Genomic DNA, 13,547 nt, shown 5'->3' on the forward strand with positions numbered 1-13,547 from the left:
GATTCTCGACAATAAAAAATTGTTATAGTTAAAACATTTTATTAGTGTTTTGTCCAAAACCAACATAAATCCATTTTAACTTAGATTTATCAAGAGACAAGAGGAATCAAACCACTTGAGTTACAAATCTTTCTTCAAATTTTGCACTCAAAAAGAGATTTGCATCTTGAGAGGAATCATTTTGCAATTAAAAAGAGATTCATATCTTGAGAGATTTCCAAATACTTGATAGATCCAGAGTTAAAATAGATCTGTGCTGATTTATTTACAATCACCATAATGTGAGAATCATTAGAATTGAACGTTTTGTAAAATTGTACTCAAAAAAAATTTACATCTTAAGAATAATCATTTTACACTCAAAAGAGATTTACATCTTGAGAAATGTGATTCCTCTCAATATTTGATAAATCTAAAATTAAAATAAATCTATATTAATTTATTTACCATCATCACCATAATATGAGTCATCTAAATAGAAAATAATAAATAATGGAATACTTTGAAAACTTCTGAGCAAACTCATTTTGTTAAAAAAAAAAAATCAAAAAGTAAACTTCAAACAATAAAACTGAGTTTACAATTTTTTTTTGGGCTACTTGTGTACATGTGTGCATATAATAATATAATATAACTAATCTAATATGATATGTAATCAGTTCGATAATTAATATTTCTTATTAAAGCAAAGCAGCAAACGCAAAATACACAGGATTTGCCCACAAATCTGAACCGACTATTTTACTATGACACATCGTTTTAAGTATGTTAAATTTCGAGGCCCTCAGGTGCAGAGAATTGCGGATTTCTATGACACATGTTTTAAATATGTTAAATTTCGAGGCCCTCAGGTGCACAGAATTGCAGATTTTCTCCATGAAATCACATGCACCAAGAGGCCCTTGTTACAACATCAAATTTCAAATGTGGATTGTCGTTCAGCGCAATAATCACCATACATCTCTGCGGAAAAAAAACACACCTCCTTTCCCAACATGCCGATACAGCAGCACCCATAATCACAAATAGGACTTCCCAAACTTTCAGAGTCTGAACCGTGGTAGACTCTGCGGAACACTAGAAACTTCTTCGGAAAACCAGGACCCAAATCAAACCAAATCAACTTTCATTATCAGGCAATTTTGAGGCCTGAAAGGCTGGGGATTTTACTCTATTTATTCCCATCAGAAAGTTTGTAAAGATACAATATTCACAATACACTCACTGCTGATGATTTCGTGCTGCTGAAGTTCTCCTTGAATAGACAAGCTGCATGCTTACCGTCTAAAAGACCAGTAAAACCATTCTCATCCACAGTAGTAATATCAATTCTCCTTCCCACAACTGAATCACATTGAAAGCTGTCATTCTTGAACTCTGGAACTGAGTCACCAAGTATCTCTCCATTGTATAGTGCTGCAGAATCATATAAGGATAAATCATCTTGATTATCCATGTTACTGGATCTCGAAGGTTGAACTTCACAGTCCTCGATAACATGGCCCGAGGCTTCATTTTCTGCTATACTCATTGTTACTAGATCAGTGAGAGTATCGGCTTCATAGTGATCTGTATAGAGCAGTCTTTGAATTGTTCTGATTGCCTGCAGCACATTACACAAATAAGATTATAATTATTCATAGCATACCTGCCCAGTTGTCTCGGATAAAAACAGGGCTATATTGCTTCTAAATCTAAAGGCTTTATTGTATGAGCACTGCAATATGTACCGGAATTTCTAGGAGTTCAGAGTTCTGGCATATACTCTCGATGTCCCTTAGTTTTCCAAAGTAAAAGTCTCTTTCCTTTTCCAAATTGTCAACTGCAACCTTCAGCTCTGCAACCTGCAAGGTGAGATCAAGTAGAATCTATAAGCTGATTTTTTTGTTTTTCTAGTAACACCAGGAAAACTCTAGGGCACTTCCCCACATTCGTGGATGGTAATCATTGCAAACCTGTCTGCACTAGTTACAGTACCTGACCCAGTAGGGACACAGGCGGCCAGCCCAAGGAAATGACCCCAGAAATCCTGATGAAGCTCAAAGCACTCAACCACTCAAGCTAGCCCACTGGGCTAAACTATAAGCTTATATATGACATAGGAAAATGGGTTTACCAATATAAAGTAGGGAACCAGCATAAAAGATTATTTTCATACATACCTGTTCAAATAGGACCCTTATCTGTGTTGCAGCTGGGGATGGCAGTGGTGTGTTCTTTGGAGCGTTTTTGCTTACTGCAACAAACATTTGAGCATAACTAGGGATTTTTTTGTCAAGTAGACCACTTCCTTTTCCAAACTAATGAGAGCATATTTTCTGTATTTGAATTTTCTAGGATTAGAGTTGGCAAGGGTCTTACCATGGCCATTTGAATTTGGTCTAGAATCTGCTCGGCGACTATTATTAGAGGATGGAGTTGTAGGCCTGGACATTGCAGGTGCCTTTGTTGCACCCGTTGTCTGCGAATGGAGGCTCAAAGCTACTTTTCTATTTAGCTCTTTCCCTCCTTTGCATGTTTCTCTTCTCTCAACTGCATTATAACCATTCCTGTAGAGAAATGTATTACATTAGAATATAATGATCCAATAGTTTACTTCAGACTATAGAATGAACAAAGTAAAGATAACCCTGTTATGCAAAAAATGTAGGGAATTTGGCTTAAAGAGAGAACCTTTACCAAAAAAATTAGTTTGACATGTCTTGAAATAAATAGGGATGGGGAAACTTGAAAATCATAGACTTCAACACTTAATTGGTGTTTGCATATACAATAAATTGTATATGCAAACACCAATACCTGGATAGGAATTTGAGAGATACAAATATCAAGGTTCTTGTGGTGATCAACTAAACAATGGCCAAAATTTGGCTGGAAAAAAAATACTGATCTACATAAAATCAGTTACCTAATAATAGCATGGAGATGGTGAACAGAAGATTCCAGACCACAGTCAGAAAATTCAACATTACCGTACCCTAAGGTAACGTTACAGATATCAAGGTTCTTCTATGGTGGTCAACCAAACAATGGCCAAAATTTAACTGGAAACAATTAATTTGATCTATACATGGTACTAGATACCTACCATCATACAGAATGTGACTCAGACGATTTCAGATCCACAATTAGAAAACTAAACATAACAAAAGCACAGCATGAAATCACACCTGCGGGTAAAGTTTCCAACATTTGTAGAATCGCAGTATCGTTTCAACCATTGCATAAACTCAAGATTGTCTAATGGCCTTCCTTTCACCAGTTTGTTTACTTCAATATGCTGCAACTTGCAAGAATTTGTTGTTATTGCTTGCAAAAATGAAAGCATGTCACGATCTAGTAAATAACCGTATCACAAATACCAGTCAAATAATGCATTAGAGAAGTTTGATGTCAACAAAATTTTCAGTGTGGAATCTACAGGTTCAGTACACATCCATATGCAATTTGCTGCAAACTTACCTTGGCTATCTTAAGCTTGTTGAAGACTTCTTGCAGCACCTTATAGTTCTGGATCATTTCATACTCAGACTTGGCTTCAAAATTGACCTATCAAATCGTGAAAAACCCCAGATTGGGACCTTTAAGGAGAACAGGGGGACAAATATTTTGTTTTCGTTGAAGTTAAAATTTAATTACAGAGTATCATAAAATACAAGACCCTACAAAGCGGCATCCAGCCAAAAATATCGGTGACTGCCACCATACAGTAGCGCTGCATGATTTGCTTATAACAGAGGAAGTTGAATTGGAAAAGCTTATACAAAAAAGCATCAAAATGAGTTTTAATAAGAATTTCATTCTAGAGTAAAAATTGCATTTGAAAACACCAAGTGACTAACAGCATAGAGACTTCACTGAAAAACCATGCAAAAAAGCAAGGTAAACATAGATGTATACAAAACTAATACATTTGACCCTAACTGTAAATATATTTCTGTACATACAGAGATTAAAGAAATTTAAAAAGTCCAGGTCCCAATTTTACATATCATCTGTACAGACAGAGAAAAAGGTGGTTCAAATTGTCCAGGGCTTATATATAGGGAGGGGAATTCAGGATCAACGTAGTTTTGAATCTATACGGGACCCTTACATGGAACCAGTTGTGCACATGGAAGAATCAGCAATTTGAAAAAATATCACTCTTATATATGCACAAGGGTACAAGCGATTTAAAACAGATATTCAAGGGCTAGCAGGGCTCTGGTTTACTGGTGAGGTCGATGCAGTGTTTGGAGTGCTTAGCCATACGCCCAAGGGTTCCATTCTGGCTGCAGTTTGCCCCACCAGCATGACATGAGGTTCAAAGGGATGAGGCCAGGTGCAAGTCCCTGTCAATTTTAGAGAAATAGAAACGCCTCAGACCTGTAACCTACAATGGAGAAAATCTCTTATCTGTGGTGCTGCCTATTGGGAATGTTCCTTGAAACAATTCTTAGAAAAAAGAAAAAAACGGAGGATTTCTATATTAGTCCTGCTATACTCATAATTTGGGATATTAATACTTAGAAGAATCCAAGGCTAAAAGATAAACCAGAACTGCCAATGGGGTTTTGGCCTACTGGAAGGTCGAAGGAGCAGTGTGCTATCCACCAGGGTTTTGGTGGTCTGCGAGGGTTCTGGTGTTCCAAAAGGTATGAAACAGGGTGCAAGTTCTGAGGAATTTTGACAGAATAGATACGCTTCAGACCTCCCACCTAAGTTGAAGGATGTTCGTGTTACGAGCAGTCCTGACCTCAAGACCTGTTTCTCAAAGCAATTGCCCAACAATACAAGATAAATAAGAACTGACTATAAATAGCCACCACCACATTCTTATAGGGCTTAAGACATGTGGATAACCTTGTGCATTGGTACAACTCCAGGGTTACAGGAATCTATAAGCTGGCAGTAGACCGCTCCAGAGGCCCCCTGCAATTAGAAGAGATCATATTACACACTCCAGATGCCATTGTCCCCACAGCCACCACCAGAATCAAAAAACACCAATCCAAAACCTAAAGAACTGCATACCTCTTCCACCTTGTTAATGCAAAGATGCAATGTGCTATTGATCCAGCCCAGGATCTCATTTCGGCCAACGAAATAAGCCCCATCCATTGTTCCAATGCTTGCAGAGAGAGCCATGGAAATCCCCCAAAAATGGACTTTTGTTGCCCTGCCCAGTTCAGTTCCAGATGTCAACCTGAACCCAAAGACCCCCTTTACACTCAAACAGAAAGAAACCCAGTCTCCTACGCCTCCAAATGCTTCCAACAGCCCCAGATATAGAGGGGCTTAATCGATCAATGAAAACCCAATATCCCTGTCTGCTCAACCTCTGAAAATGACAGCAGAAGAAAACTTGAACATCATAGCATAACAGATTGGGCCTCTCAGTTGATTTTTGCTTGGGACAAGTGCAGAGAATAGAGAAATGAATTGGTATCTTTGGGCCCTCAAAATAAATTTAACCATTCCCTATAGAGTAAATACACCCAGTACTTGTCCCGAGCAATCTCCTCTATTTTTTGGCCTCTTCACATTCTGATTTGTTTTGAATTTCGGTTGGGCGGTAGTTAACATTTCACATCATCTGGAAACATGCCACATTGGATTTTGACAAAACACCTTATTAGTATGGATTCTTTCGCGGATTTTCACGAGTAGCATATTGCTGGTCATTGAGTGCGTTGCCCGCCAAAGGCACGTCGCCTTAGGTTGTCCCTCCTAACTAAGACAACAGATGGTTCTACTGTTTTCAATTTGCTTCAAGTTCCTTTTCTCTTTTTGGTGGGATTTCACAACTTTTTAGGGCTGTGATTAGTTGTTTGATTGGCATATGGATCCTTGGGAAAGACTCCAAGTGCGTGTTACTCTTGTAGGGAGGGATAGGTGCATGGCTTTGTGTATGTACTCCAAGCAACAGGTTGCTTAAAGTGGTATTCGTTTTTGATGTCCTTTTTATCGTTGAGCAACATTAATAAGTTGGTGGAGAAAGTATGATAGGTTATCTTGTAATTGGGCAGCAAGTGAAGGTGCAAGTTACTAAGTAAGTCAAATTTATAATGGGAGCATGTGCAATATATAAATGGGAGCAAGTAAAATGTGAGGTTATGAACAAAGATTGGGAACAAGTATATTGCAATGTTAGGAAGAGGGTTAGGCATGAAATATTATTAGTAAAATTTATAAAATGTTTTGGCTTGTCATTTTCAATGAAATGTGGGAATTTTTTTATTTGTATTTTAACTATTAACTTTCATAAAGACAAATTAGGAACATTTTGTTTGGTTAACCACACAGGTTGGTTCGAAACACATTGATCATATTTTTTCAATGTGATTTCTACCGAAAATGTTCAATTATTCAATATATGGATCATAGAAGCTTGAATTTGAACATCTTGTTTATTAGTTAAATACAATAATTTGGTTAACATAATTAAAATAGGTAATGTTGCCACACAATCTAGCAAGGGTCCTAGGAGGGGTACCTAAGGGACAACTACTAGATCAAATGACAACGATGGGACAAAGACCCAATGACACCTCAGTTAGTGTCCCCTGCTCTTTACGAACTTTCATCTATGGGAGAAGTCTCGGCATGAAGGAAATCACAAGAATAGTGGGATCAATAGCTAGGTATGGTGTGATTTAAAAGCCCATTCAAAGGAGAGGCTTAGATAATGGTAATTTGATTGCTTTGGAGGCAAGAAAATGACTTTCCAAGAAAGGCTTATGAGGATGCTTAGACCTAGGATGAAGGGATATTTAATGCAAGGGATATACCTAGACCAGAGCTTTTTAAGGGTATAAAAGGGCTTCTCTTAGGGCTTGTGAGATAGTGAGCATACAATGATTTGGGACCACAAGAGAGACCTAGGGGATTCCAAGCAAGGCTTAGGGTTTGCAAAATCGAAGAGGAATTAGATACCCTAGATCAAGCAAGGATAGGATAGGTCAAGGAATGGTTAACTTCCAACGATTTTTCAAAAGTGACTGACCTATGGAAAGTCTCTAACTAAAGAAGCATATGACCATAAATGATGTTGGAGCTAGGGCTTAAGGTTTCTCCAAATCTAGCCATGAGATTTGCTTCAAATTTTAAGGAGACCTAGAGGAAACCCCAACGCAGTAGTATGCTAAATAGCCTAATGCATTTCACATTAGGCCCTAGGAGACCTTCTAGGCTTAGTGCAGAAAATGGAGAAAGTGAAAGGAATAGGTTTAGAGGTGATCAAATAGGATTAGGACCAAGTGCCTTGATAATTCGGAGAAATGGAGTCGAGATTGACTTCGATGAAGGACCTTTGCTCTATCAAGGAGTCCTATGCATCTTTTCACTCACCCTAATAAGGCAGCTACCCAACAACAAAGGAATTTATGCTTCATTTTAGCAAGAGATGATGGAGTTTCAAGGTTTGTGAGACAACACAAGCATCTAGGAACATTCATTCACCTTATATTAACATGTAATGCATGCAATACTTCAAAATCCTAGTGTTTGAATTCACCTTTCAATTAGGGCACATTAAGATTATGACAAGGCATTCCGTACATTAATCATGTAACTAAGTAAAGAAATAACATCAATGTAGCACTTACAAGAGAAAATGAATATATCAATCCATCATTTTTGCAATTAGAAGATCCAAGACAAGAATAGTGAAAATCCAAACATCAAAATGCATCAACAACATCCAATTTCGTCCATCAATTGCAGGTATGGATTATTTTTATAAGAGAAATCCCAATCCAAATGATGATGAGTTACAAATGAGGCTCATTTTCTATTTATATGAGCCTTTATGGATTCGATTTAGTCTAATTAGCCTAATAAGCCCCTAAAAACAACTTTAATGTGCAAAATAACAATCCAATTAGTGACAAGCCCACCAAATAGCTCATGAGTACAGAATAAGCCTTCCTAATGAGGCTAAAATGATAGAATAATGGTGCAAAAGGGTTGTTGGAAGGCCTAGATAAGTCCTCCATGTGCCAAGAAGAAGAGGAGGGCACTCATAATGATGACCAAGAGGTTGGCCCCTTGGTTTCCAAGCAAAACATTTATGGTACCACCAAGTGGTTGTGGGGCATAAAGAATGGTCACCTGGGTCTTCAATTGGATGAAGCAACTTGATGCTCCATCAATAAGGACTAGAATGATAATACAAACCCTCCCATGTCTCCTCGGGTGAGACAAAACCCCGTTTGGGCTCTAGATCAGCTGCCAAGTGTATGGTGCAAGTATGTAGCCGTGTAGGCAACGTGGTCCAAGTGCACCATCATCTCTATATCACTGGGGCATGTATAAGAAATACGCAATGCTGAAGAATCTCATGGCATGACAATCAATGCTTTATTGTGGAGGAGGCCCATGGCTCTCAATGCTCACCCTACAAGTGCTATCATGACCCTCTAGAGGGATTCAATCCTGTATAGGGAGGCCAAGCCCAAGATGAAGACCCACCTGCAATCCTATATAAGATCTAATGTGTCTCCTCACCTTCCAGTACAATGATTCATTAGAGTAGTTGAGTAAATAAGCTTGCAAATCAGGGACCCAAGTGGACACTTCATAGTGGCATGCCCTTCCAAGTGGGTTTTAGAATGTACAGGTGTCCGCAAGCTCAAGAGGGAGGTTATTAAAGGACCCTATTAGGTGGTTTCAATCTTTAATGGAGTTATAGGTCCATGGTAAATCCGTCAAATGGAAAGTTTCACGTGAAATAATGATGGAATGAAGTGGGGTAGCATGGAAGGCTCCAAGCCACATGCCATGGTACAAGGGTAGTTATAATGAGGGAAGCCCACACATGGGTGTATATATGTAGGAGGGACAAATCATTGTACATGAGTTACCCTAACCTTTGTTTTTTCACCCTTCTTCATATTCCTTTTTCCTTTTATTGATTTTTCTTTCTTTTAACTACTCGGGGTTCCAAGGAATGAGAGCATGATGTGTATGATAAAGCAATGGATACCCGCTTTGAGGTTGGGTAGTTCATCACCCACTAGGTGTTGGGACAACCATGGGTTCCTTAGTTATGTAGTGGGCACATATAGGGGCCCTAGGAACCAGGGTGATGGCCATAATGATAAGGGGTAGAGCTGATGTTTGGCTTTTTCCCACGCGTTAAATTTTTATGTCCTGACCATATTTTGCATTTTATGGTATATTACCTATGTAAGTGGCCAACGTATGCTTTTAATTTTCTTTTTAGTTGCATCAACCTCTGGGAATCATTCTAGGCTCAACCTAAAGTGTGGACAATGGGAGGGGGAGACTAACTCCTTGTGGATCCAATGGACAAACGTGGACCCAGATGGGAAATACGTACTAAGGGCTTATAATGAGCATAGGGGAGTGATATATATGGTGTTGAGAAGAGGGACCATGTAACCAAAATCGAGACTTCCCATGTAGTGCCCCTCCTAAAGCTAGTAGCCAATAGAGGATATCCCATGGGACTAGGATACAAGATTAACCACCTAGTTGGGACAAGGGAACACAAGTACTGACTAAGCCCATTCTTTTTTCCAAATCCCTCCATTGATCCATGTCCAAATGTGTCCAGGAAAAGAAAGCACAAATACCCAATTTCATAATGAAAGCCATACCTTCAAGGTTGGAAGGCCCACCTTCAAACATACAATCATCACTGATGAGAGAGAGCACATAATGACTAGCTCAGGTGGCGGATAATGGTGGCACATCGAGCTATCTGGTGTTTGATGGATGCCGGCTGAAGTCAAATCTAGGAGAAAAATTCTCCTATGGGTGTCACCCACTGGTGGTGGGTAACCATTGGCTCTAACTAGGGCATGAGCTCTCAGGAGAGTGCATAAAGTAATTGAATGGGAGGTCATGAGAACACCAACCGTCTCTTGGGATCTCAAACCTGTTACCTGCACATCAAAGACTAAAGCACAAAGGGAAGCGTGTTTTTATGTCATCCTTTGATTTCCCATGCTTTTGCTAGTCCGAAAAATTAAGAGGAAATAAAATTTAGTCTAGACTGCAATTTTAATCTAAATGCGTCTAATCTAGCATGATAATATAATATGATGTTAATTCTAATGCAAAAATCAACATGCAATGCATCCTAGTCTAACATGCTTATAATACAAGCTCAAGTGTCAAGGAAACGGGTGATACGACTTATTTTGACCGGCTCCAGCCAAATTTCGTCATTAAGTCTAGCAATGTAATAATATTCCTCACCAACCTTACCATGAATCTTGACAGGGATAATATTTTTATCAACCAACACCACATCCCCTACTTTGAATTCCTTTTTAGGCTTCCACTTCTTGCTTTGTTTTTTATTAGGTCTTTTGAGGATGCAAACCTCTTGGGAGGGAAGGATAGGGGATGGTTTCTCAGCCTTGGGTATCTTATAATATGGAATAGGGTTGGGCTTTACCACATGAGTTGGGTATAGAGGCTCCTTATAAAGGATAAAAGGGGTTCCATCGGGCTATGGGATAGTGGCATAAGATAAGTCCATTCGACGTTGGCCTCCCATAGTAGCGTCCCATTTCCTATACAACAACATTCCCCATATATCGAGTATATCGATGACCACAACATCCATGAGTAATGATATGTTTGTATTCATAGCTAATGACACATTAAGATCCTTTATAAGACCCTCAACCTCAACAAATTTGGAGTCAAAACCACATACATTCTTGTATTTGCGAGTGATATGGAGATTGAGTTGCTTCATAACTTTTAACGGCATGATGTCTGGAGAAGCCCCAAAATATAACATACAATTATGCAAGACGAGATCATTGACAACCAAGGTGATCAAGAAGCACTCATGACCAAGGTTATTATTGGAGAGGTGTATGTTTTTCAATGTGATTGGTGGGTCCTCTTCCTCAAACCCAAAATATTTACTTACCTAGAATCTTTGGGATGGGAGCTTAGCTAACTCCTTTATAGGAACTTTCATAGTCATCTTCCCTATAGCAGCACCCACATCAATGTCAAGTTCAACCTCTTTGTCTTTAGTCTTGTGGTTGGGTTCCCCTTTGGGACGATCCTTTTTGGTGTTGTCTTTCTTGGGAGGATCCATCTTTGCAGGTTCCTTGGGAGGAGGTTGTTTAGGGAGATTCTTAGGTAAAGATTCCTTCTTTTTAGGTTCCTCAGAGCTTGTTGAGGGGTTCTTATCATTGTTTCTTGAGTATTAGACCCCATTGAATCTCTCACCATCATTAGTATTAAGGATAGGCTCATCATTTTCATCCTTAAGTGTCACTTCACTAATCAGAGGATGAGTGTATGTGTCACCTAACATGATGTTGAAGGCTTGGGTTTCAACTATATTCACTTGCTCACCACCCTCCTCATCTTCACTTTCTTCATTATCACTTTGCTCATCTTCGAAAGATGATTCTTCTTGTTCCACAACATTGGTTTGGGCCAAAGTGTTGGGAACTTGGGGTGGACCCTTCTTGCCTTCATCATTAGTTTTATTGACAAAAGGCTTATTCTTGGGAACAAAGCTTGATTTTTTAGCCTTTTCAAGAGCAGTGAACTTATTCATGTATAACCTATCCCTAGAGTTCATGTCCTTAGATAGTTTTTCAAGCTTCTTAAGGGCCATGACTAGGGCTTCCTCAACCTCATCTTTAGACTTACTCTTCTTAGCTTCTACCTTAGTTCTAGGATGCTCAAACATCTCAATTTTTAAAACATTTAGGTTTTGTTCGATCTCCAAGAAAATTTCCTTGGCCTCAACAAGAATTTTAGGATTTTTATCCCTAAGTTGATATTTTAGGTGTCCTCCAACAACCCTGGTGCATTTGTCAAGTATAAGTGGACCGAGGGCTCGAAGGTGATCAAGAATATCCCTAAAAATGTTATCAAACTTTTGGATAAACTCCCTAATGTCTTCCTTGCCCTTAACTATGTGGTAAAACTTCTTAAGGTTAAAAGCCCCTTCAACATCAGATGACCATATTTCATAAAGGTATCTTCAAATTTATCAAAGTCATCTATGCTAACATGAGGGAGACTAAGATACCATTCCATCACTTATCCCTCAAAGGATAAAGCAAATAACATCATATTCATGTCATCATCCTCAATTCCTCATGGGGAAAGCATATCCAAAATAAATCATCAATATGTTCATGGGCACTTTGATCAACATTCCCTTTGAACTTGGGTAACCATTCATGATATTTATCAAGCAAAGCATTGAGGTTATCACTCAATTTCAAAGGTATAAAACACTAGCAAGAAGCCTTTTGCTTCTTGGGATCTTGGGTTGGTTTTGATTTTGGTTGGCATTGGTATTGGTAGCCATATTGGGAGTTGAATTGATAACTTTTTCAAACTCATAGAGAAGGTTAGTTCTAATATGTGATGGAGTTTTCTCCCCTCTTTTCACAACAACCCTAGTTATAGGAGGAATGTTATCTTATTCAAGCAAACTAGGGGATTATACAATGAATGGAGTCACCAGGAGGAGTGTTTGTAACACCTTCAATGAATCAGTTCCTCAATTATTCACAAGAGAGGTAGACATGCTTCCTCCCTGACAACAATGCCAAAAATGTTGCCACACAATCTAGCATGGGTCCTAGGAGGGGTACCTAAGGGACAAATACTAGACCAAATAACAACAATGGGACAAAGACCCAATGTCACCTCATTTAGTGTCCCATTCTCTTTACATACTTTCACTGATGGGAGGAGTCTCGGTATGAGGGAAATCACAAGAATAATGGGATCAATAGTTAGGCAAGGTGTGATTTCCAAATCCCATTTAAAGGAGAGGCTCAAATTAAATGGTTTGGTTTCTTTAGAGGCAAGACAATGGCTCTCCAAGAAAGGCTTATGAGGATTCCTGGACATAGGATGAAGGGATATTTAATGAAAGGGATATACATATACCACAACATTTTAAGGGTATAAAAGGACCTCTCGTAGGGTTTGTGAGATAGTGATCATACAAATATTTGGGACCACAAGGGATACCTAGGGATTCCAAGCAAGGCTTAGGTGTTAGGTCAGGAGGGTAACTCCAAATGAACTTGTTTATTGCATTACCCATATCATGAATTTATACGTGAGTGGAGAGAATCTTAGGATTCCAATTCCAAGGCCTCTTGGTTTTCTCAAATGCATAACTGACAATGTTTACAATATTTACAATAATGCTTTCTGGATTAGTTGTCAACATTCCCCCCCTTACTCTTAAGGGATGTTGGCGAGTCCAAGAATCATATTGAATCTTTCAAACTTTTCTCTTTCGAGTGCTTTGGTGAAGATGTCTACAATTTGCTTATTTGTGGAACAATGGCGTAAGTGGATTGTCTTGGCATCAACATGATGTCGAATCAAATGATATTTTGTATTTATGTGCTTGGTTCGATCATGGAACTTTGGGTTCTTGGCCAACTTTATTATAGAAGTGTCATAAATTGAAACAGGAGTTGAATGCACTTGTTTCTCCTGCAAAACCTACAAAATTTTCCTGAGCCACACAATTTCCTTTGTTGCTTCCACTACTGCCACATATTTTGCCTCAGTTGTGGAATCTG

The 13,547-nt window shown here is 38.7% G+C and overlaps 1 protein-coding gene across 2 annotated transcripts; it reads right to left on the bottom strand.

The window, feature by feature from the left end:
- Positions 1 to 659: 659 nt before the first annotated feature.
- Positions 660 to 5,659, bottom strand: LOC149160581 (microtubule-associated protein RP/EB family member 1A-like). 2 transcript variants are annotated; one of them, XM_089436734.1, is made up of 8 exons: positions 5,017 to 5,624; positions 4,846 to 4,914; positions 3,463 to 3,549; positions 3,171 to 3,280; positions 2,362 to 2,549; positions 2,163 to 2,236; positions 1,731 to 1,844; positions 660 to 1,603 (listed from the first exon to the last, which is right to left on the bottom strand). In XM_089436734.1, exons 1-8 carry the CDS (start codon positions 5,128 to 5,130, stop codon positions 1,211 to 1,213), a joined length of 1,149 nt encoding a protein of 382 aa, XP_089292860.1. In that variant the 5' UTR covers positions 5,131 to 5,624; the 3' UTR covers positions 660 to 1,210. The 2 variants fall into 2 exon arrangements, with proteins under 2 accessions (XP_089292860.1, XP_089292861.1); XM_089436735.1 differs by lacking the exon at positions 3,463 to 3,549 and having other exon boundaries at positions 5,017 to 5,659.
- Positions 5,660 to 13,547: the final 7,888 nt, after the last annotated feature.

The sequence above is a fragment of the Pinus tabuliformis genome, chromosome 5_2 (genome assembly GCF_031772625.1).
Source record: "Pinus tabuliformis cultivar Carrire ecotype Pingquan chromosome 5_2, CPIR1, whole genome shotgun sequence".
Classification (NCBI taxonomy): Eukaryota; Viridiplantae; Streptophyta; class Pinopsida; order Pinales; family Pinaceae; genus Pinus; species Pinus tabuliformis.

Coding starts and splice junctions, on each gene's coding strand:
- LOC149160581 (XM_089436734.1), bottom strand. CDS start 5,130: ATGGCTCTCTCTGCAAGCATTGGAACAATGGATGGGGCTTATTTCGTT. Junction 2,550..3,170: donor GTTGGAAACTTTACCCGCAG/GTGTGATTTCAT, acceptor ATTTCTCTACAG/GAATGGTTATAATGCAGTTG. Junction 1,845..2,162: donor TAAGGGTCCTATTTGAACAG/GTATGTATGAAA, acceptor CTCACCTTGCAG/GTTGCAGAGCTGAAGGTTGC.